The 24,085-nt window shown below is 37.8% G+C and overlaps 1 protein-coding gene across 4 annotated transcripts in view; it reads right to left on the bottom strand.

Annotated features, from left to right (window-relative positions):
• Positions 1-24,085, bottom strand: part of CACNB2 (calcium voltage-gated channel auxiliary subunit beta 2) — a 317,634-nt gene that overhangs the window by 198,680 nt on the left and 94,869 nt on the right. Inside the window, exon 1 of one of the 4 annotated variants that reach the window (XM_054695113.1) lies at positions 14,162-15,772. The exons of the other annotated variants lie outside the window; for them this stretch is intronic. Within the exon in view, the coding sequence (XP_054551088.1) occupies positions 14,162-14,209 (48 nt within the window). The 5' untranslated portion in view covers positions 14,210-15,772. Of the gene's footprint in view, positions 1-14,161; positions 15,773-24,085 lie in introns of those variants that run through there. 4 annotated transcript variants of the gene reach the window in all.

Raw genomic sequence — 24,085 nt, 5'->3', positions numbered from 1 at the left:
ATTTTGAAAGCAGGGAAATTGGTTCATATTATCAATAAAAACCAAAGCAAAGCTTTACTCTGAAACGTAAATTTTGAACTTTACTGCATTGCATGGTAATTTAAAAGCCATTAATAATAACATTTATTATGTGAGTCTATGTTTGACAAAAAGAAGAGTCACAATTTAAAATAAATTTTAAAAGGCATTCTTGCATGGGAGCATATGAACAGACTTTATTTTCTTCATTGCCAATTCATCTAATATGAGTCTCATTCTCTGTGCATACCCCCCAATATGCTCCTATAAGCTGATCTTCAAAAAACGCATGTGTCTGCAGTCTCTTCTGTCTATTCTCTTATCATGAATCTAACCTTTCCGCTTCATGAAGAACTTCTAGCATTAACAGGATAATGTTGGGAAATGAATTCTGAAAGCTAGCATTTAGATGGCACAACAGTACTTACAGCTGACCCTCAGCAGTCCAGCAGTTAACACCTGTAGCTGGAAATGTAATCATTGATGAAACTGTAACAACTTGAGTTACTGCCATTTTCTCCAGAAAGTAAAGGAGCTGTCAAGAGCTGTCAAGAGAGAAAACCTCACTGACTACAGACTATATAAAATGGAGAAATGTGTGAATCATCAAGGGCTTAAAAAGGTAGAGTAAACATGGAGCATGCAATCAACCCAGAAAAAGTTCAGCTTGTCATTTCATCTTTTGTGGTGCAGTATGGTGAACAGAACCCAAATCAGAGTCTTTTAATCTGATTGTACTACCAATCATGGCTCGAGTCAGGTTCAAGGGAAGAAACAGCACAATAAGGAATCACATGGGGAAAAATGAAAAAAATCAGAGAAATATCCTCTGGCAGAAATAGCTTATGCCTTTGATGTAAACATTCACTTCAAATTTTTTAAGTCCTTAGTCTGTAGAACTAAGAATTTTATTATTTTTAAGTTGCAATGAGGACAATATAATTATAGTTTGAAAATGAAATTCCTATGAAATTGATTTTTTTTCAGGAGGTATTGACCAAAAGTTCTTTAAAAAACTAAATTTTCTTTATTTTGATTTTTTTTTTATTTTATTTATATAAGAGCCGGGGTACAGGCCAGATGTGCAGGAGGGTGAGGATTCACCAGAGACAGAGAGGGGAACAGAACACACAGACTGATGAAATACACTGCTGAGGGGAGCAGCGGGTGAGACAGGAGGGGTCTGCTCACCATGTGGGTTGCTCCAAGGCCGGCAGGGATCCAACTGGCACTGCAGAGGCTGCGGACAGCTTCACAGTGCCGCACTCAACCGCCTGTGCCACCAGGGAGGCCCAAAACTAAATTTTCAAAAGCATAAGAATTTAACAAAAAGTGGAAGGTCTTCAATGTATAAAAAATAAATATACAGATTTTATTTTTAAAATCTTTGCAACCTCATAAAAGGAGAGATTATACAGGGGGAAGCGCTGATATAATATTCACTCATCTTCAATCAACAAAAATTAGTAGGTAAACCTTACTGAATGAGAGTCCTTAAAGATAAGACTACAAGTTCCTGGGGGCTCTTGGTAAATAAGGCAGTATTTAAATTGACTGCCTTATTTAAATTTGAGCTATAGATGGTTAGGAGCTGGGTCAGGTAACTTGCGCCGATAATGTGATTTAATAATACTCATGTTTTAAGGTATACTTAGTGCTCTTTCAGAAAAAAAGTGCTGAGATACTGATAGTTACTCATATTTTAAAATAACTTTATAAACCTCCTTATCCTTTCCACCTCAGATGCATTATATCCCTTCTATATTTCTTCTGGATCTGAAGTTAGTTTTCATTAAAATAAGAGGAGAGGTCACTTTATCTTGGCCATGTTAATCTTGCCATAAGGGCAGCTGCCCACTGGTTTTACCAATGTAGCCTAGCACACAGGATGACCTCCTTCCTTCTATGGCATCTATAATGATTTCGTAATTAGAGGTTAGAAAGATTTTCAAGAAGTAGAACTTTCTGGAATTTGAAATTCATATTATATTTTTCATGCTAGACATTTATCAGACCTGTGTCTGCTCAGACCCATAGTTCTGACAAGGCCAGTGATGCTCAAGGAGAATAAATGGTTTCAACTAGATCTAGCAACAGACTTTGTACTTTGCAAAGAGTTAAAAAAGATATGGCATTTTATTTGAACTCTTTTATAAATAGGGTCTTTTCAGTATTGCTTAGCTAATTCTTTTATAAACTAATGTCACTCAATATTGCAATGCAATAAAATGCACTGCATTTATAGAATGCATGAAAAAAATCCTTACTGGTATTTTCAGTTATTTAAATCAACTCAAATATTAAGTCTTTATTCGTGATAAATTTTTGCTAGACACTAATTCTACTGGAAAGGCAAGTCTGGATTTATCCTATAAACTCCATCATCAGTAGTTACCTCTTCCATAATCCTCATCTATGTGACTGAGGAACATGTGCATTGCTAACCTTACAGATGCTAATGCTTCACTTTCTAAGTTTTAACCAAAGAAGAGCATAACTCATTTAAAAAGTCCTATCATCATGTTCCATGTATATGCAAATATAGTTTCTGCCATCCAGGGTCCTTTTTTCTAGAAACCATGCTAATTAATCCTTTGCATGTGGGCTTGGTGAGTCTGTCAAATAGTCCTCGACTCTCCTGTCCTGGAGAGAACATGATGGGCCACTGAAATTCCTCTCTCCCAGGTATCTGAACCTTGAGTAAATTGACCTGAGGTGAGGTGATGAGCCTCACAGGGACTCCAAAGAGCCTACCCACAATTCTTGACATCCCAATCCTGACTTTCACATTTCCTTTCATTCTCTGCAAATAACACTGTGCCCAAAAACATACCAACCAATTATTAAAGACTAAATGATGATGATCTATTACTGAGAAGCAAAAGCATCTGGGATGGTTTCCACGGGTCTGCATTTTTTTTTTTTACAAATATCTGTAAGAATTCTGAAAATGGTTATCCAAAGAACACACTGAGCAACATTGTTATAAACTGCCAATGCATTCTGTTTTAAGTTAGAAAGAGATGATTTCTACCGTGTACCACCAAATAATCTGTTCTTCTTCCTTCTTTAAAGCTTTGGAGAGTAATTATTAATGTAGAGACTTGTGGGGGCAGGAGGGGAAACATCCCAGATCTTCCAAATGAATTTTTTAACTCCCTCTTTCTCATCACCTTGCCCTGCCCACATTCAGCCAGAACACTTCAAAATCATTAAGAAGTCTCTGTTTCTGATGAGAGGGTATCCATTTATCTTTGCAGAATAAAATAGTATAATCCACCCCTTTAAACAACTATCACTTTGTTTCATAGTCTAATTAATATCTGCCCCAAAGAACAACCTAATTCTCCAACCAAGAAACACCAAAGAAAAGTCAGTTGATGCACTGGGGTAAGTTTCATGGGCTCATTGAGACCATCACCAATTAAAAGATAAAAAACAAAATGGTAAGAGACAGAAACTGCAGAAACACCAATGTGCCCAGTGCTTGAAACATAGTGCTAGGGCAAGCTGCTCTTCTCTGGACTCCCTTTATTCCAGGTTGCTATTTAGAAATCAGAGGGGCGCCATAAATTATTTATTCCTTTGGTGATGGTGAGGAAAATGGTGATATGGTCATCACAAAAGGTGTAAGGGGCAGGGGGGGAACCCAGTAAACAAAAATGAAGCTACTTCTGATAATTCAAACAAGAGAATTGGCTGTTATCTCGGTATAATACCAAGAAAGAGAACAAACCGAGGAGTCTGGCTCAATGGGAAGCAGATCTATTCAGCAGAAAGGTCATCTGCCAATAGAAGGTCTCTAAACCAACAACACAAAAGGCTTCATCAGAGCATGTCTTCGCGCCTGAGCTTTGATGGGAGGAAGCAGGAGAAAAGACACATTTCCTAAAATAGGAGCACTGGCATGGGAATGATGTTATGGCAGCTTTTAATACATGTAGCCATTAAAATATTTAATTCAGGGCTTCAAAAAATAATCTGGTGGTGATTTTACTTTTAAATAGCTGTGCTTATAGAAATTTCAAAATATGTTTAAAAAAATTTACCTATTTGGTAACTATTATTTTTAAATGAAATTAGTTTGTGGTATTTGATTAATTTCACCCTTTTAATCAAACTCATATTTCTCCTGCATTTGAACAGATCCTTGCCAAAGGTAAAAAAAATCTGGTTCTTGCTTTAAATCCTTAAAAGAAACAGAATATAATCTAAGCAATGAAAAAAGACTAGTAACAAAATTTGAAACACGATATTTATATACTAGTAACAAAATTTACATGCTATAAATACAAAAAAGACCAGGAACCTAACTATACCATCACAGAGATGTGTATGTGCATTTACGCACACATACACTTATATCATGAATTGTACATAAACATAAAATAAACACTGCATATTGTAATAATGACCAGTTGGAACAGAAAGGTGGCGATGAAACAGTAAGATGTGGTAATATTTCTCCAGGATCATTTATTAATTATTCATCAAAAGTGTCTTGAGCATCTGCTACAGCCCAGACATTCTTGTTGGACTATAGGGATAAGAGAATGAAAAGAGAGGGCCTCCCCGGTGGCGCAGCGGTTGAGCGCTGGGTTGCGAAACTGACCACAGCCTCTGCAGTGCTGGTTCGATCCTCGGCTGCTCCCCGGCCACCGGAGGAGGGTCCCACATGGCGCGCAGACCTCTCCTGCCGCCCGCTGCTCCCCTCAGCAGTGTACTTCGGTCCTTCTGCCTGCTCTGCTCCCTGCTCTGGCTCTGGTGAATTCTCTCACCCTCCCGCGCTTCTGACTGTACCCAGTGCTTGTATAAATAAATAAAAAAAATGAAGGAAGGAAGGAAGGAAGGAAGGAAGGAAGGAAGGAAGGAAGGAAGGAAGGAAGGAAGGAAGGAAGGAAGGAAGGAAGGAAGGAATAAATAAATCTTTAAAAAAAAAAAGAGAATGAAAAGAGAACTATGGGAACTTACAGGTCTAGAGGGAGAGACAATGAAAGGAGTAATTTATGATAAGATACAGCACAGGCTATTGTTGGAAGTTCAAGGATCCCTAAAACAGACTTGGCACCAGACTCTATTGAGAAACAAAGGCAAACAAGTACATGGGTGTAGGGAAATTAAATGACATTCAGTGCCTCTGGGACCTTAAAGTGTGAAGGTACTAAGAGAAAGACAGGGGAATCTTCAAGAGCAGTCATGTGGCATGTGGGTCACATGGTATACACAGAAGATCAATTAGAGGAAATCCACAATGGCAGCTACAATGTGGAGAATAGACTGTTGAAGAATTCAAACTAAGACAGGGAGACAAGTGAGGAGGTTACTGCAGTAACTTAGGAGGTGAATTGGGACTAAATCAAGGGTTGAGATAAATGGGACAAAGAGAACAGATTCCATAGCTTTTGAGGTACAAATGACAAAATGTGATAACTGATTGGAACTGAGAGCTAAGGAAAATGATTCTTTCATGGTTTGGACACCTGGAAGAATAATGATGCTTTCTAACCTGACTGGTAATGAGTGAGTAGATACAAGTCTTGGTGGGAGAGTGGAAGAGAGAAGCAGAGACGAAGACTGGTTCAGTCCCGCGCAGGCTGTGTTTACAGTGTCTGTGTAGTTTCCAAATAGAGATAACTGGGGGCGTGTGGATGGTTATATGGAAGCAGGATGTGAGCGCAGCATAATGATGTGCATAGAATAGTTTTCCTTCAGCTATTCTGTCCATTTCTTCTGAGTCTACTTTTTAAGGTTTTCCTTTTAAAACATCCTTCCAGTGTATGTTGGTATTCATCAGCTTCTCTAAGAGTTGAACATAGACTTATGTCTGCCTCAAAGAAAAGCAACATAAATAAGAAAACAAAGATCTTACATGTACACAAGGAGGAATTAGATGAGAGATAAGGAAACAGGAGAGTGTGGTATCACAGAAGTGAAGAAAGGTGTTTCATGACAGTAGAATGGGGCCATGACCAACAGATCTGACTTTCGGACCATCTTGGCTAGTATGTATCTTTCAGGGAGGGAGATGCCCACTAGGCCTGCAAACACTGGTGACAATATCTCCTAAGATGATTTATGTTCCTCTGTTTAGTTCTTACATGTTCCTTCTGGTCTGCATCTGACTAGGAATTTGTTGGCCAGAGTGCAGATAAATTCAATAGGATTTGACCACCTTTCCTGAAACTGGTTCTTAGCAAGCTAAATATAATATCTGACAATGAGAGAAACTAAATGGTGTAGAACCAGTAGTAGACAATGCCAAATAGACATTACAGAGAAAAGGCTAGATTTGTATAGACCAGCCTAGAAGGAGACCTACATTCTGAAACTGTGTGACATCAGACTTCGGTGGCAGAGCAGTGTATAGAGTATGGGCAGATTTACTCTGCGTGTTTACATCTCTCTTGGTCTTTTTTTTTTAATCATTATTTTTTAAATTTTATATATTTTTTACATCAATTTTCATTTTTGCATGATCCATAGATGGGCACATGTACACCTGAGCAGGACAGGCCTAAAGATCCAACTAGACCTTCCTTTCCTTATTATGAAGCCCTCTGATACCACAGGGCACTTTCTCAATGAACTGATTACCTCATTTCTAGACTACATTCACTCAGGACATTTCAAGTTGAGTGTTTTCTACTGAGTTAGGATATGTACTATATATAATTAAAATTTTATGTGTCTTTCTGGAAGAAGGTGAGGAATAAAGTAAAGGCATGAATCACAGTTAAAATTAATTACAATGATAAAGAATGTTTATTGTAAAATGCCTCATAATATAAATATTAAAATCTCAGCTATCCCTCTAGAACCCAGTTCTGTGAGCTGCCTACACATGGGAAGAGCTCTCTAGACTTCTTATGCAAAGACCAACAGAGATATAAACACGCAGAGTAAATCTGCCCATACTATATACACTGCTCTGCCACTTAAGTCTGATGTCACACAGTTTCAGAATGTAGGTCTCCTTCTAGGCTGGTCTAAAACAAATCTAGCCTTTTCTCTGTAATGTCTGTTTGGCATTGTCTACTACTGGTTCTACACCATTTAGTTTCTCTCATTGTCAGATATTATATTTAGAACAAGCATTTTAATGTTCTATAAAGTCATCTTTCAACCAGTAGGTTAGGTCTTCCTGATGGTAGGAATTTGGGGACCCAGTTCCTCTCTTTACTCTAAATTTTCAGCTTGGCATAGAACAGGTGTTCAATGACTGCCTCATGAATGAACGAATGAGTGGACAATTGCCACAGCTGTCTTTAAAACAATGAAGTCTTCTTTCCAAAGCAATGGGTCTTTTTCAGAAAGTCTGTAAAAATTAATTTATTTTTAATGAGAGAATATTTGGATACCCAAATATTATTGTGCTCTCAGATGCAGAGGGAGGTAGGAAAAACAATAATTAGTATAGTTCACACTTAATTGAGTACTTAATATGTGCCACATGTTGGGTCTCCCTGGTGGCACAGGGGTTAAAGCCCACTGCTCCCCTCAGCAGTGTATTTCAGTGGATCTGCCTGTTCTCACTCTGTCTCTGCCCTCACCCCTGTTTCGTATGCATAAATAAATAAATCTTTTTTTTTTAAAAAGTGCTGCATGTTTCCAAGGTTTAACACATTAATGCTCATTTTAAACCTATGAGCAAGATGCTGTTGTTATTCCTTATTGAACAGAAAGGGCACAGACTGAAGGAGTGAATTGTTCAAGGGTCTATAATATAAAACTCCACGGCCTCACCCGAGTCTGTCATCCACAGATGACACTGCCTCACCACACTCCCGTGCTTTTCGAGCATTATTCAGAGCACTCAAGATGTGTGTCCATCAACAGATGAATGGGTAAAGAGGTGTGATATGTACAGAATGGAACATTATTCAGTCATGGCAAAGAAGGAAATCCTGTTATTTATGACAACCTAGATAGACCATGAGCATTAAGTTAAGTGAAGTAAGTTAGAAAGAGAACAACAAATAATGCATGGTATCGCTTACATGTGGGATTTTTTTAAAAAGTAAAACAACAGAAATAGAGCAGAAAAGAGGTCACCAGAGGAAATAGGGAGAAGCTGGTCAAAGGGTACAAACTTTTGGTTATAAGATGAATAAGGTCTGAAGATCTAATGTACAAATGGTGACTGTAGTTGGTAATACTACATTATATAGTTGAAATTTGCTAAGAGACTGGAATTTCAATACTCTCATCAAGGAAAAAAAAAACTAATTAGACATGATGAATACATATATGTACATATATGTGTGGAGATAGGTTTATTAGCTTGATGAGGTAAATCTTTTCATAATATAGATGTATATCAAGTCATCACAATGTACACTTTAAATATCTTACACTTTTATTTATCAGTTATACCTCAATAAAGCTAAAATCTAACCTGCTATCATCCCCAAATTAAATAAACAAAACTGTCTCTCCATTGTGAAAAGAAAGCAATGAGTGATAACTGGGGATGAGTTGAGGAGGTTTTAAGGCAACAAGAGGGTCCCTTTGACAACCGGAAATACACCAACAAGCTAATTCTCCATACACACTGAGTTTGAGCGGTCAATTTCATCTTCTCCTCTGCACTCCCTAATCTACACAGGCATATGCATCTACCTCATTTTCTATTAATAAAATGTTCTCATGTACATATTTAAAACAAATTTAAAACAAATTTAATACAAATTTTAAAGGTTTATTTAAAACAAATTTAAAAAGTCAAAACATTAAGTGGTATTTTTTATTGTATACTCGTGTTTGTTTTCCCTAAGGCTAACATGCATTGTTTTCATGTAGGAATATATCTTTTGAGGAATGTTTGACATCCTAAAGATGAGCACAAGTTTGTGATTTTTTTTTAAGGATTAACAGCACCTCAAAAATTGAAGGATCAAATTAAAGATTTTAATATGACAGATTAAAAACTATTAAGAACATTACAAGTCAGCAATGTCTTCATAAAATACTTTTTCGATCAGCAAGGCAAAATACATATAAATTTGTCTTTAAAAGACACAGGTCTTGGGCCTCCCCAGTTGCGCAGTGGTTGAGCGCTGGGTTGCGAAGCTGCCTGAACCTCTGCAGCGCCGGTTTGATCCCCGGCTGCTCCCCGGCCACCAGAGGAGGGTCCCGCATGGCGTGCAGACCTCTCCTGTGGCCCGCTGCTCCCCTCAGCAGTGTACTTCGGTCCTTCTGCCTGCTCTGCTCCCTGCTCTGGCTCTGGTGAATTCTCTCACCCTCCCGCGCCTCTGACTGTACCCAGTGCTTGTATAAATAAATAAATAAATAAATAAATCTTAAAAAAAAAAAAAAAGACGCAGGTCTTAAAAAGCAAATATCACCTTAAGGACATCTTAAAACAAATCTAGAAACTCTCCAAATGATTTAAGATAGATAATATAAATACTAAAAGCATGATGCATATGATTTTTCTCCTTTATCTGTGGATGAACAGAATTCATGACACCAAAAACTCTTTTAAGAGTCTTTTGCTATGGGAATGTATTTTCCAAGACACACACAAAGTGTGTAATTTAAATGTGTTTTACTAGTAAGTAATACAATTCTGATAATTTGGAAAAATTATAAATTGTGAGAGAAAAATTATAATTCTAGAAGTATGTCACCTATAATTCTGCTAAACAAAAATCTCTATTAATTGCCCCCCTCAGCACTTCTCAAGTTCATTAATAATTGATTTTTATACTCAGAAGCATTACAAAATTTTAGTGTTAAATTTCATTATATAATCCTGTTATTTAAACTTGAGAATACATTCCAAATAAAATGAACAAAACAGCACACAGGGCTAAGAACAAATTTAAGTTTGAACTTCAGCTTGACCACTACCAGACTTTGGTCTGTGGCTATAATTATTTCTCTCATTTGAAGGTTTCTAATCTATAAAATGGTGATTTCATCACTTGATTTGCCTAATTTTAAAGTCTGTTTTAACAACAAGTGAAATAATGGGCCTGAAAGTATATTATAAACTCTGAAAAAACTAGGTGAATTTGCATCAGGTAACCATAACAATCAGAATTTAACTAGAGCACTGACTTGTTCAGAAGTTAGGCTTCACATACAAAAGTAATATTTGGTAATTTTTTAATATTTAACATGCCATAAAAATTCAGAAATGATCGTATGCCAAGAAAAATGTGCTCTTATAAAAAAGAGGTAATATACAGACCAGATCATCCTCTATGATCTAACCTATTTGTCTGTTTTTCAAGACAGATCTAGAGAAAACTAGGTTCAGAAAAAGAAATTTCCATATCACAGTAAATAAATGATAGCATCAAGAATCAAACCCAGGCCAGTGTGAATCATATTTTAATTATGCCTCTATATATCATTTTGTTTCTAATAATTTTATTATGCTAATCATTAGTTACATTTCTTCTTATCAGTCTTTTCTTGAACAACAACAACAAAAAAGCCTCAAAAGACAGATTACCTAATGCAAAAAGAGGCAAGAGATTTGCATGAGTACTTCATGAAAGAGGATATCCACACTGTCAATAACTATATTAGAAGGTGCTTGATTTCTTTAGCCCCTTAGAGAAATGCCAAGTAAAATCATTATGGAATACTTGTTCACATTCGTCAGACTGGCTGAAATGTACAAGATAATGCCAAGTTTTGGAGAGACAATGCTATGAGTGTAAACTGATGAAACCAGTTTGAAAAGCTGTTTAATAGAATTGAAGCTGAAGATATGTGTGTGTGTGCGTGTATAGCATTTATGTGGCAATTTCAGACCTAGATTTACATTCAAGAGAAGGAATACCTAAACAGTCACAAAATAAGATGTCACACATGTTTATAACAGCAGTGTTTATCATAGCCACGATAATCAAATGATTATCAATCACAGGATGGAAAACTAAAGTATGGAAAGTCACCTAATGGAATACTAGGCAGCAGAGAGAATAAGCAAGCTAGTTGATTACAACTACATACCACCACATGGATAAATCTCATAAATATAAGCAACATAAGTTGGACACAAAAAAGAGTATGTGTTGTATGAGTCTATTTCTATAAATTCTGCAGACAGGAAAATCTAATCTGTGATGTTGGAAGTCCAATTAGTGGGTACCCTAGAAGAGGAGGAGAGACTGGTAAGTGGGAGATAAGTTTTGATTTCTTAGTTTTTGTGTTGGTTACAGAGGCCTGTTTTATTTGTGAGCTTTTATCAAGCTCAATGCTTATAATGTCTGCATTTTCTGCATGTATACAATCCCTCAGTGAAGTTTACCAGAAAGAGTTAATATCTCTGCTCCCCAAAGAAACTTCTCTCATGCAAAATCCAATATTTTAGAAGTGTTTCACAGAGATTCATAAAGAGATTACTATTCTTAAACATCCTTTTACGTTTAAGAGTATTTATTCAGCTGACAGATTTTCATGTCATTTAATAAAATAAAAATAGCGAGACAGTTTAGATAAAAATAGGAATTACTTCTGAGATATGAAGCTGGATTCTAAAAGAATGTTAGGTGGAAACAAAATAATAAAGATTTGATGTTGTATTTGAATAATAAAGTCAAAAGAGAGATTCATGTATTGAGTCTTGCAGAAGAAAGAAAGGGTCACAGCCTACCAGGCAGGCCCACTGATCAGAGAATAATCTTTGAATATAAAGGTAACATAGGACAAATCAGAAGAGGGGGCCTAATAAAAGCTCTGACAACTGGGTGGGGGGAGGGAAGCTAGAAATGAAGAACAGTGACATATGTATATAACTTTATTCAAAACCCACATAACTTTCAAAATGCTTCTTAGAGACAATGTTAGAGTAGGAGGAATCCTTAAGAAAGCTGTCATACTAAAAATAAAGGTATAAGAACTAGCGGAGGATTGAGATACACACATATCAATTGATTTATGTATTACAGCTAGTAGGGAGATATATTTTATATACTTTCTTTTAAATTCTTAAACTTTAGTTGGGATTTAGTTAGTACTGCTATGATCCAAGTCCCTGCCCACCCCCCCAAAATTGACAAGAGATTTGAGAAAGGACAGGAAGACAGTTCACTCAATGGACATGAAATGGACAAGGCCCCCATCACTAACACTACCAGAGGGTTGGGCTGCCCTTTGCCTGCTGGACACCTGGATATTCAGTGAGCAGTTTCTAGGTTCCACTTGTCATATGTTTTGCAGGAAAATTAGAGCCCTCACTGACAGATAGCTCTATACCATGTTTTTTCCTCTAAGAAAACGAAATATATCTCAGACATAACCTACCTCTGGCTTTGGGTTGGCGATCTATAAAGGAAACTGCAATCCAGACATTAAACTGTCAAACAAAAGAGTTAAAACAGCAGCAGGTGGGTTACAGATTAGAGTTCCCAAGAGATGAATGTTCTAAAGGAATAATTATTTCTAGTGACCAAGATATATGAATATCTTTTATCTTTAAAAATATTTTTGCTATATGTTTCGGGGTTCCTTAAGTAAAATGAAGGATAAAAAAGTTTGAGAATTAGCAGATGAACCAATTGTTCTAAACTTTCAGTCAAGACTCCAAGGGAAAAAAAACAAAAACAAAACAGAAGATTATGCTCTCTCTTCTATTAATTTACATGCTCAATTTCAAGAAAAGGACAAAAAATGAGTAGGGCAAAATTTATGGCTTTGTTTGAGTCCTAATTTCAGAATGCCAGTATTCAAAAGGTTACATAATCATAGACTTCTCCTAATTCATTATATAACAATAAACAGAAATACATAAAGCTATGGAATTGTCAGTCTTCATTATTATATAAATACAGATTAAAAATTTCAAATTATTTTTACTTTTAATTTAAAATTTTCTTTATGTGGATAATTGTACTCTAAAAATTCTGTAAGACATTTCCAAATATTAAAAAGCAAGTAAAGTTTTCTTTTGGAGAAAAAAAATTTATCCCTGCAGATGTCGTCTTTAAAAATCTTGGCTGGCTCCCTCTCTACTAAAGTCCGTACCTGTCAACTGTTGCATTCAAAAGACTAATGGCACCAAAAATAAAACAATCACAAAAACCTTTAAATTAAAGAGGCTTTTTATGCTATTACATACTTAATAGAATTGAATATTATCTTTAAGATTTGATAAGAACAGATGTCTTTTCCCCACCCCTCTACCTCTGGTCTCCAACTTTATTATTAGATCATATCAAATTTTGACCTTGTTTGTCCTGGAAATGTCACATATATCTCTTCTAGCAGGCCGATTTTCCAAGGTCACAGATTTCTTTCTATTATACCCTTAAGCATTGATTGGCTCTCGTTGTAGATTTTCTATTTGTTTTGTAGCCAGGAATCTCAAACCAGTTAAACAATTCAGCACTGCAGTTTGACAAGCCTGCATAAACCTCTTGCTCCCTTTCACTGAAAATAAAGTGGCCTCATGCAAAAAAAAAGGAGCATGAAAAGAAAGCAAGTGTTTCCTCAGTGCTTGCCAGCTAGCGTACTGCACAGCATATTTCAATTAGCATTCAATCATTTGAAGTAGTGATACTTCAGTGTTTGTGTAAGCCTGCCTTATAGAATTTAATACTCAGACAGCCATTTTGCAAAACACAGCAGGTCCATGAAATAAAGGCTATTTCAGTGAAATAGTCACAGAATGATAAAGCTGCTGTAAATGCTGGCATTATTGCAACAGCTGTGTCATCCATCAAACGATTATCAGCTACTATTTTCTGAAGCTGTCTAAAATAGGATTTCATGTTAGCTGCTGTGGTTATCTTTAATTTGACAAACCCCACAGTATTTCTCTCTAAAAAAGATTTTTTTTTATGCCTTCATTCAAATATGAAAAAAGAACTATCTTAGGTAAAAGAAATAGCAACTGGTTTGAACTGATACAGATGTCTGAGACAATGGACTTCCCAAACAATCCCTATGCAAGTTATTTCTGACCTTATCAAAGTAACATGACACTAAAAATACATAAAAACATCTCTGGAGAACCTCAGCATCTCATATGCCTCAGGTGCCTCGAAAACTCCTTGTACAAATGATCGATTGTCTGGCTGATCCTGAGCACTGGGATGAAACACATCTGAAAGAAGCAACACACACCAGACAGACACAAACAGTATTTCCAGCCCCTCGCTCCAATTCTATAGCAATAGAAACTTACATAGGACACCCGTACTCGCCGCCGATGCACCAGCCCACAGCACTGCATGAAGAGCGGTGCAGGACGCAGTCAGCGTGTGGCTTCACCGAGCTGCACTGTGCCTCCTCTTCTCATCAGAGCCACTGTCCATTTCTTCCCACCTTCTACTCCCAGGTAAGAGGCATGGGCAAATCAACACTTAGCTTCTGCCTCCTAGGTAGTTTCTAAAAACACCATTGTTCCTGCAGGCATGCCCAAACTTTGTTCTCCCTGTTTTTCTTTTTTCAGGTAATCCGATATCTTCTTCTTCAGGGAGTTGTCTACTGCCCAGAGATTGACAAAAAGTATCATTTATTTTGCTGAAAGAACTATTGCTAACAAAGAGTTATGACTGTCCGGATCTTTAGAGTTTCTTGGCAACATTTTTACAGCAGCCATTCTCCGCTCGGAGATTTTCAAACATCAGAGCATCTTGCCTTTCACAAGCCTGCAGTAGCCTGCTTTTTACAAGAGGAGGCCTACTCCTGATGCTGTTTGTGTTACTGCTTCTGAGAACGGTGCTGCTTCAGCAGCGGCTCTGCCATTCCTGCCTCCCTCACCACACAGACTGGCAGCAGCATCCCTGCTTCGGTGTTACCTCTGAAACACTTTGGGCATATCTGATCTGCAATTTCTCTCTCCTCCCTTCCCCCTGACAAATTACGGAGTCTAGACTTTAATTCACTCTGGGTTCCTAGGACTATAGAACCACCTTCCAAATTGCAGACGCTTTGTCTTGCACTACGTGTTTCACATGAATTGTAGAAAGGATTGTTGGCGTGGCCTCGGGACCCGACTCATTCAACCACTGCAGCTACACAGTTGTTTTTGTTTGTTTTGTTTTATTTTTCTTGCTTGCTTGCCAATACTCATTTTCTACGTTACAGCACATCAGATAAACATAATTCTGACTAGCAAATCTTACCAGTGTTAGAACTAATTAATTAATCAGATAATATATCGCCTATGATTTACATATAAGAAACTAAATAAGACTACCTTCCAAGCATGAGCTCTTACAAATGAATACTCCTGGAGGGCTATAGTTTATATCCTTCTTTAAAGTCACAGTTGGCAGAGATCATCAGAATGATCTTCCTAAAGACCTTGTACATGTCACACATGTCACCGAAAAGACGAATTATTAGGCATTTGGGGATAAAATTAATAATTTGTATGATATCAACCATTTTAATAAGCAGTGATTCATACAGCCTTTCAGTGTGGAACTGCTGTTAATCCACATTTGCCCCCATGTGCAATCCCTTCACAGACTGCTGTCACTTGAGAAGACATGTTAATTATTTCATGTAACAGGTAAAGTTCACCTACCAGTATGTGCTTTACAATCATGAAAAGTGTGATACTATTAATTTGCAACACTATACCAGTATCTCCTTAAAACTTAGTATTTACAGTAACGATTTGATATTATTATTATTATTCATAGTCTCTAAGAGGTTATCAGGATGGAAAAAATCTCCCACCCTAGTCAGTCTTCTCATTTGACCAATTAAAGTAACTGTGGCTCCAAATCATCAAGTGTTTGGTTTATAAATAACATAAGCAATAATATTGCTAAAAACATAATAATTTGTGTTTTTTTCCAATTCTTTCAACTTTTTGCATGAAAATATATTTGTTGTTGATTTTTTACAGTTATATTTATTGAGGTAGCATTGGTTTATACCACTGTATGTTTTAGGGGTATAGGTTCACACCTCTTCAAATATATGTTATTCCACCACACCCACCACCAAAGCACCAACATTCCCACAGTCTACAGGACTCCCTCCCCCACCTCCCTATTCCCCAAATCCCCCTTCTTGCAGGCTCAGGTCTGTAGTCAGATTTCAAGGGTTTGCTTTGTTTTGGTTTTGCCTGATCCTTTGCTCTTTATATTCCACAGATGAGTGAAATCATCCTTCTGATTTACTTCACTTAGTATAATCCTCTCCAGTTCTATCCATGTTGTCACAAATGGCATGATTGTATCTTTCATTATTTAATCAATTAACTTATTTACTTATTTTTGGTGCGATAACATTGGTTTACAACTCTGTATGTGACTTGGAGGTGTAGGGTCACACGGCCTCAGGATCATCACGAGGCACCAGCAATCCTCCACCATAGCCTACTGAGGCCCCTCCTGTTGATCTCTCCCTTTCTCTGTTATAATCTGAATATTAAAGAGTCTATGAAAATTCTATGGTTTTACCTTTACTATATACCAATTAATCCTCCATGTATTTGAAGGTCCAAAAGGGAAATAGTGGCTAGATTACAGATAAACAATAAGGTTACTTTTGTGATTACATCACAAACTTAAATAAAATACCTGAATTACAATACAAATTAGCTTTTGAAATAAGCCCTAGGAAAAACTCCACTCTGCTGGACTATGCAACCTATAGTTGTAGTAGATGGGATTTCAACTGGGTTTCTTAAAGAAATTTCAGTGAGAAATGTGGTAATAATAAAAGAACAGAAAGAATTCAACTTCCAGCCTTTCTTAAGGACCCTTCATCAACATTGTTACTAGAATAACTGAATAAAGAATAAAAATTAACTCAAAGTTAGAATGAGATTAAAAACACTGGATTCTGAATTTGAAATGGAACTCGCTTAACTTTTCATCGACTCTGATATTTTTATACACAATATGAGTGATCTTCCCAATGCATTAGTGATTCCACCCACCTCACCATTCCAGAATCCACGAAAGCATGTCAAGCACCGACTAATTTGATTCAGCAAACATTTATAAAGCACTTTCTATTTGGCTGGCGCTTTGCTGGGTCTGTACATGCTTCCAGGCACTTATGACAAAATGCAGGAAAAAGAACATGGCATTTGAGTGTTATGGGAATAGCAAGGACACAACTGCTACCACTCCCCGGAAGGAACACTAGAGCTTTCTTGGGTTTGCCTTTGTAGAATGGGTAGAATTGCATCCAGTGGAAAACAGGAGTAAGAAACAGTTCCATGTAGTGGGGAAGCAAATGCAAAAACCCAGGAGATTATGCATAAATTTTTGTTTATATGGGTTATAAATACTGTATATATAGAGAAAATATACATGATACATTCAAACAGTAGGGATCTACCCATAGTTGCCCAAACTAAACTGCGTTCACCCCCAGATCCAATCCTTGTTTATTTCTATATCCTCAGCACTTAGCACAGTAATGAATGTATAGTAGGTACAATTTATAGTTGTCCCCTCATTATTCATCCTTTGCTTCATTTATGGGAACACAAATACAAATGTTCTATATTACTGGACTAAGAAAAATATGCCAGCCTCTCTCGATACTTGGTATGGACATAGGACTGGATTCGGTTCAACAGGGTAGGAGTGGAAATGACATGTGCCAACATCTCAGCTATATCCTAAGAGGGAGTAGAACATGCTTCCTTTTTCTTTTTACCTTTCTTACTGTCCTGAATGTGGATAGACTGCTGAAAGCAGGAGCAGCCATTTACACTGAAAAAGAAGCTATGCATTCAGGAGAACAGAGACAGAAAGATCCCAAGAGCCCATATTGCTTACATTTTACTGTTGCATGAAAGAGAAGTAATTTCCTCCATTACTTAAGTCACTTCTAATTTGACCTCAGTATAGAAGCTATACCTGTATTTCAAAGTGCTCCTAGAATAGATGATTAATTCAGACTCTGAAAATGGAAAGGAGGTGGATGGGGAAAAGGGGAAAAGTCATAAGAAGAAAGCGGAGGATTAGGAGAGGAACAGGCTGTGAAGTACCTTGAACACCACAGCGAAGAGTTTAGACTTTATCTGGTAGCACATAGAGAATTATTGAAACCTTTAAAGGTGAAAATAGCTATTGTTTCATTAAGAAATAGGAAAAAGGGGCCTCCCCGGTGGCCCAGTTGTTAAAGTCTCAGCATTAGCGAGCTATCGCCAACCACTGCAACATGAGTTCAATCCCCGGCCAGGGAGAAACCCACATGGCACAGGAGACCTCTCCTGTCTCACCTGCTGCTCCCCCCAGCAGTGTGTTTCAGTAGATCTGCCTGTCCTGCTCCCCACTCTGTCTCTGGTGAATCCTCTCACCACCACTCCCACCCACACCTCTGGCTACCCCCAAGTTCTTGCATGCACAGATAAAATAAATCTTGGGGGAAAAAAAGAAAAAAAGAAATGGGGAAAAATCTCCAGATTCCTTGGTTTGAATCTAATGAAATCTCAGCATTAGTGAGAAATTGTAAGCTTATAAGCTTCAGTAGTTGTTTGCAATAAATATCTATCTACTAAAAATTCAAATCGAATAAAGTCAATAAAACTAGGAGTGTGGCTCATGTAGCTAAATCACAAACCTAATGAATTGTTGAATTAGCTATTTTGTTATAATGTGAGAGATTTAAAAGCAAAACGTTGAACAGTGACAATGAGTGGTAGAATGACAAAAGCAGCACATTAAAAATAAGTAGAGAGGGGCCTCCCTGGTGGTGCAGGGGTTAAAGACAGTGCTATCAAGCTATTGCCAGCCTCTACAACACCAGTTCAATCCCCCAAGTTCAATCCCTGGCCAGCCAGGGAGCAACCTACATGGCGTGGCAGACCTCTCCTGCCTCGCCTGCCGTTCCCCTCAGCAGTGTACTTCAGTCACTCTGCCTGTTCTGCTCCCCACTCTGTCTCTGGTGAATCCTCTTACCTCCTGCACTTCTGGCTTACACCCCAGTTCTTGCATGCATAAATAAATAAATCTTTAAAAAATAATAAGTAGAGAAAAATGCACACAATGTCAGTGCCAGGAATTTTGTAAAATCCAAGACATTCTTTCCGGGCAATCTTTATACATACGAAAATTAATGTCTATTCACTTTCTACATTACTTTCTTCTACATTACTACTAGTTAGGAGGGATAAAGTACACAGTGGATATAAACACTGGTCACAGTGCTGCTGCTTCTTCCTTTTTTTTTTTTTTTTGTATTTAAAGAGCAGGTTTATTGGGGAAAGGGACAGAAAAGTACAGTACACTTGCATAGACACAAGCGGGCAGGAAGAGCTGCCCACAGTGCTTCTTTTGAGAAGAAAATTCTTTGGGAACAGAAAGGAAAACCTTATCCAGAGAAGCCTCCCGCAGTGGTGCTGAAGCATCACTGCCAGGGCTGACCCTGCTTCAGAGCTTGTGGCTCTTGTTGTGGCTGTGGCTTCAGGAAACAAGTGCTCCTGCCCCCAAAGCCACTTGAGCACATATTTCATTGAACTCTTCCTTCATAGGAGGTTGTTATAACTGCAACCACTCACAGCCTTGTATTCCCAGTGCACTATTTTTAGTAAAAACAAACAAAAAACATCAACTATCTACATTCATCTAGTGACTCAACAACATCAGTTGGGTGTTACTGACCATAGTGTGATCTGCTGGACACCACTGACAAAAGGACAAGTGAAAAAAACATGGCCCTTGATTACAGGGAAATTAAAATCCAGGGTGCAAGACAATTTTGAACAAATAATCACATAAATATCTAATTATAAACAGTAAGTTTTTCGAAAGAAATTGCAGAGAACTATGAAATGCACAGCAGATGGACATGGTCTAGCATTAGAGGGGTCAGAAAGTTCCTGAGGATGTCCACTGAGCTGAGGTCTGAAGGGTGGGAAGACAGGCAGAGAGAGGGGGTACAGAAGCCAAAGAGCTCTGTGGCAGAAGGAAGGCTGCATTTAAGCAGCTAGAGGATAAATCAAGGGGGACAGTGGGACAAGATGAGGTTGGAAAACTAGATGAGGGTCAGATCACGGGGTCCACAATGAGAAGCTTCATCCTTCTACCAAGAGCAGTGGGATCCCCTTAATACAGTTAATAGGTAGACCAAATTTGTATCTTTTAAACCATACTTTGGTAGTGGAAGTGAAGCCAGGTTGGAAAATGGCCAGAGAGGAAGCAAGGAGACCACATACGAAGCTGCTCTGATTATCCAAGTCAATGAAGATGGTATTTTGTGCGGAGGTGATAGAGGTGGAAGGTAAGACAAGTAGATGAATCTATGAGATATTTAGGAAATAAAAATAGTTGTGTGCAAGTACAGAGAAAGAACCCAATGTGAAAGATACCTGTTCCCAAATTTTTTTCAATTCCGGAATTTACGTTAGTGAAGTTCAGTTTCCTGCAGTAGAATCTATCATAAATCTCTATTTTTTACATCCGTTTCAGTTTGTTTCTATTCTTGAACAATCCTCATTTCTCTTCTTAGAATCCTCTATCTGGTCCCTTGCATCTTTCACTGAACTCTTCTCTTTTAACTACCCCAAAGCACCAATCTGTTTTATTTCAGCTTCTACAGATTAAAAACTTCTCTCTCTTTTTTTCTTCAGATCTTTTATTCACCAAGGAATCTGGCCTCTCTTTTTATCTAATAGTTTGTTTATTTTCAGACCATTTCTTCTTAGTAATGGGGGTGGCATCATGTATTTATTTACCACTATTTACAGAGAGAAGTAGCAATATAAAATATCTACATGCAACATAACAGCGAAGAAGAGGTCATACTTTCAAAAAAAATAATAATTGTCATGAAATGGGTACCAGATTTGAATGATAGGTTCAAAAAATATTTTGTGTTATAAAGTTATAATACACATGCCACATTCAAGACTGTGAGAAAACTATGTAACCCTAATAAATCTAGGGTCTTTTATAGCCCAGTCATATTGAAAGAAGAACATTCCAATGAAAAAAAAAGTAACTGGCGACCTTTTATTGCATAGCTCAGACAACATCATGGAGAATCCTTGAATTCATAGCAACTCCCTCAAACACCCCTTTCCTTTTATCCCTAATTCTTTTCCACAATAAAGCCACTGGGGAGGGCCTCCCTGGTGGTGCAAGGGGTTAAGCACCACACCATGAAGCAGTCCACAGCCTCTGCAGCAAGAGTTCGATCCCAGGCTGGCCAGGGAGAAACCTACATGGCACAGCAGACCTCTCCTGTCTCGCCCACTGCTCCTCTCAGCAGTGTATTTCAGTCAGTCTGCCTGGTCTGTTCCCCCATTCTGTCTCTGGTGAATCACTTCCCACATCTCTGGCCTGTGCCCCAGCTCTTGTATGCATAAATAAATAAATCTTTAAAAAAAATAATAAAGCCACTGGGGAGCCTCCCTCACTTTCCAACATAAAAACATCAAAAAACTATTTCTCTCTGATGCTCAGCTTCCCCTTTTTTCCCTTCAACTATCACCCCCCAGTTTTTTATTTGGTAGATATGTTTCATCTCTAGTTCTCACATTTCCTTTCAGTTCCCCTGATATCCCATTTCTTGACTCTTGAACAAGGCAAACTGGCAAACAAAAACTCTACCCTTTTCATTCTCATCCTAGTCCTATCTCTCTCTACCCAAATTTTAGGTCTTATATTGCAGGATAGCTAGCATTGAGTGCACATTTATTCGATACTCTTCTAATAGAAGAATATTTGCCACAAGAAAAAACAATGAACAGGGAAGGCAAATTCTTTTCACTAGAGGAAGTGAAGAAGGGAGGGGCACCAAGAACATTTGTTTATTAAAATAATTTTTATTAAAATAATGTCACATTATTTCTTCAATACATTTGATAAGTTCATTTTATCCATTACTGTTAAAGGAAACATGATCATGCATATAAGAAAGAAGGTCCACTATTTATAGAGTAATATTTCCAGTAATGTGGACACTGAGGGGTAATGTAGGACCCCCAAGCTTGCACACTCCAAAAAGGTTCTGGCATTCAGAGCAAGTGGTGCTCGCAGCCTTTTATCAAGACCGGCAGGCATGTGACACAAGGTAAAACAGGAGTCTTCGACATTGAAAAAGTTTTTTACATCAAAATGAAATTGTGATTCTATTAATATTTAAAAAATAAAAAATAAAAATGTTCTGGCACTCACCACATAAAGATATAGCATACCCTTAGTGCAAAAGAACTTTAATAGGATTAGTATCACAGAGAGAGAAGAAAGGATAAAGTTCCCCTAAAAAACAGAGTTACCCATCATTTATAGGTAAATGCCCAGTTAAACAGGATTGGCCCAGAGCAAGGTCCCTGAGACCCAAATACTTGCCACAAGTATAAGGCACCTTCTGGTGGGGACCCATAAGAAAGGAACAAAAGGGGTCAGGCAAGTCTGGGTCAAAAGGGACAAAATTAAAGTACAAATCAAGGTAACAACTGCTATTGTCAGCCTCCCCACAGCGCTCTCTCTCTCTCTCTCTCTCTCTCTCTCTCTCTCTCTCTCTCTCTCTTAATTTTTATTTCTCTATTTACCTTTTGCATAGAAGAACTGGGGTGTAAGCCAGAGGTGTGGAGGGTGAGAGGGGTCACCAGAGACAGAGTGGGGAACAGAACAGGTGGATTTACTGAAATGCACTACTAAGGGGAGCAGTGGGCAAGACAGGAGAGGTCTCCGGAGCCATATGTGGGCTAGTTCCTTGGGTGAGGGATCAAACTCAGGCTTTAGTGGTGATAACACTAAGACTTAACCCCTAGGCCAACCAGGGATGCCCCCTATGAGACTCCCACCCACACCTCTTCCAAATGTCTCTATGTGTCTCGACTCCAGGTGTCTCTTTCCATTTCCCCCAAGTCCCTGGTGCAAGTCCAAATCCAAGAAGCAAACACACCCTTTTTCCTTACATCTCTCCTTGTTCTCTCCAAATCTCTTCTAGCATCCCCTCACTGCTCAGCTCCAACCTTCATGAGGTGGAGCAGGGAATCTGGAACCTCCCCTTTCTATGGAAATTATACTATTAAATTTCATGAATAAAGCTATGATGTTAACAGGACAATATACTTCACAGCAGCTATTTTGATTCTCTATTTGTCTGGAAAGACCAAGAAATAGAAAGACATTTCATCTGAAGTTGCCATGACATATTCCTGGTACATTTTGGAATTCTGTGACATCTGCATAAACCATGTATAACTTTTTTTACTAGAATCTTTACTTGTCATAAAGATTGACATCAGATCACCCCCACCACTGCTTGACTCCTCTTTCTTGCAAGTCTGAAATTTTACCAACTGGAAAATTCACTTTACATAACTATCTTCTAAGAAAATTAAATATCACATATATAGAGCTAAAAGTCATTTACATAAATTATTTAAATCTCATTAAATAATTTAAAATCCTATTTTACATACATTTATTTAGCTATTTAGCTATTCCCCCATCTTGTTTCTGAAATAATTTAAGGCAATTTACAAGAATAAATTTTAAATGACACTTAAATAGCATAAATAAAGGGACCAAAAAAATGAAAAAAGAAGAAAATAGGGACATAAAATCGGGGCAAATATGAGGCCTGAAATGTACCCCATAATAATCAATGCATTTTCAACAAATGGGCCATACATTTGGTTCTAAGCTTTCTAGCAGCCAACTCAAAAAGGGAAATTCAGTCAGTTATATAATTTACAGTCTATAAGCTTAAAATAAACCAAATGCTCAGAAGAACAACTCTTCTTGGCACTAACATCAGACACTGAATTCTCCTGGAGGTGTCCATAAAAGGAACATTGTGTAGAGTGATAAACACCACCTCTGATGACATCCTAAATGTCACAATGGGTTTTAAAGAGTTGCTTCTTACACTGACCTTCACCAGAAACAAGATGCCTTGTACTAGTAACACACAATAGAACAATCTGGGAGAAAGAGAAGGAGTATCAAGGATGGGAAAGTTTTGCATAAAGATATGGGTAATTTGGGAAACCAGAGGAAGGGGAAGTATTGAAAGGCAGGCCAGCTCTAGCTCAGTACAGAAAAAAGTCTAGTGTTTGATTGGAGGGTTGTACAACAGAATGGGTCAGACAAGATAGCTGATTCCTTACCCATGTGGCCTGACCCACGAGTGTTAACAAGAGCACAGAGAGTAATAACCCTGACTGATCCAG

Source organism: Talpa occidentalis, unplaced genomic scaffold (genome assembly GCF_014898055.3).
Source record: "Talpa occidentalis isolate TD23 unplaced genomic scaffold, MPIMG_talOcc4v2.1 talOcc4.14, whole genome shotgun sequence".
NCBI classification, from domain to species: domain Eukaryota; kingdom Metazoa; phylum Chordata; class Mammalia; order Eulipotyphla; family Talpidae; genus Talpa; species Talpa occidentalis.
The sequence above is the reverse complement of the archived record's forward strand: the minus strand, read 5'-3'. Positions and strand labels throughout refer to the sequence as shown.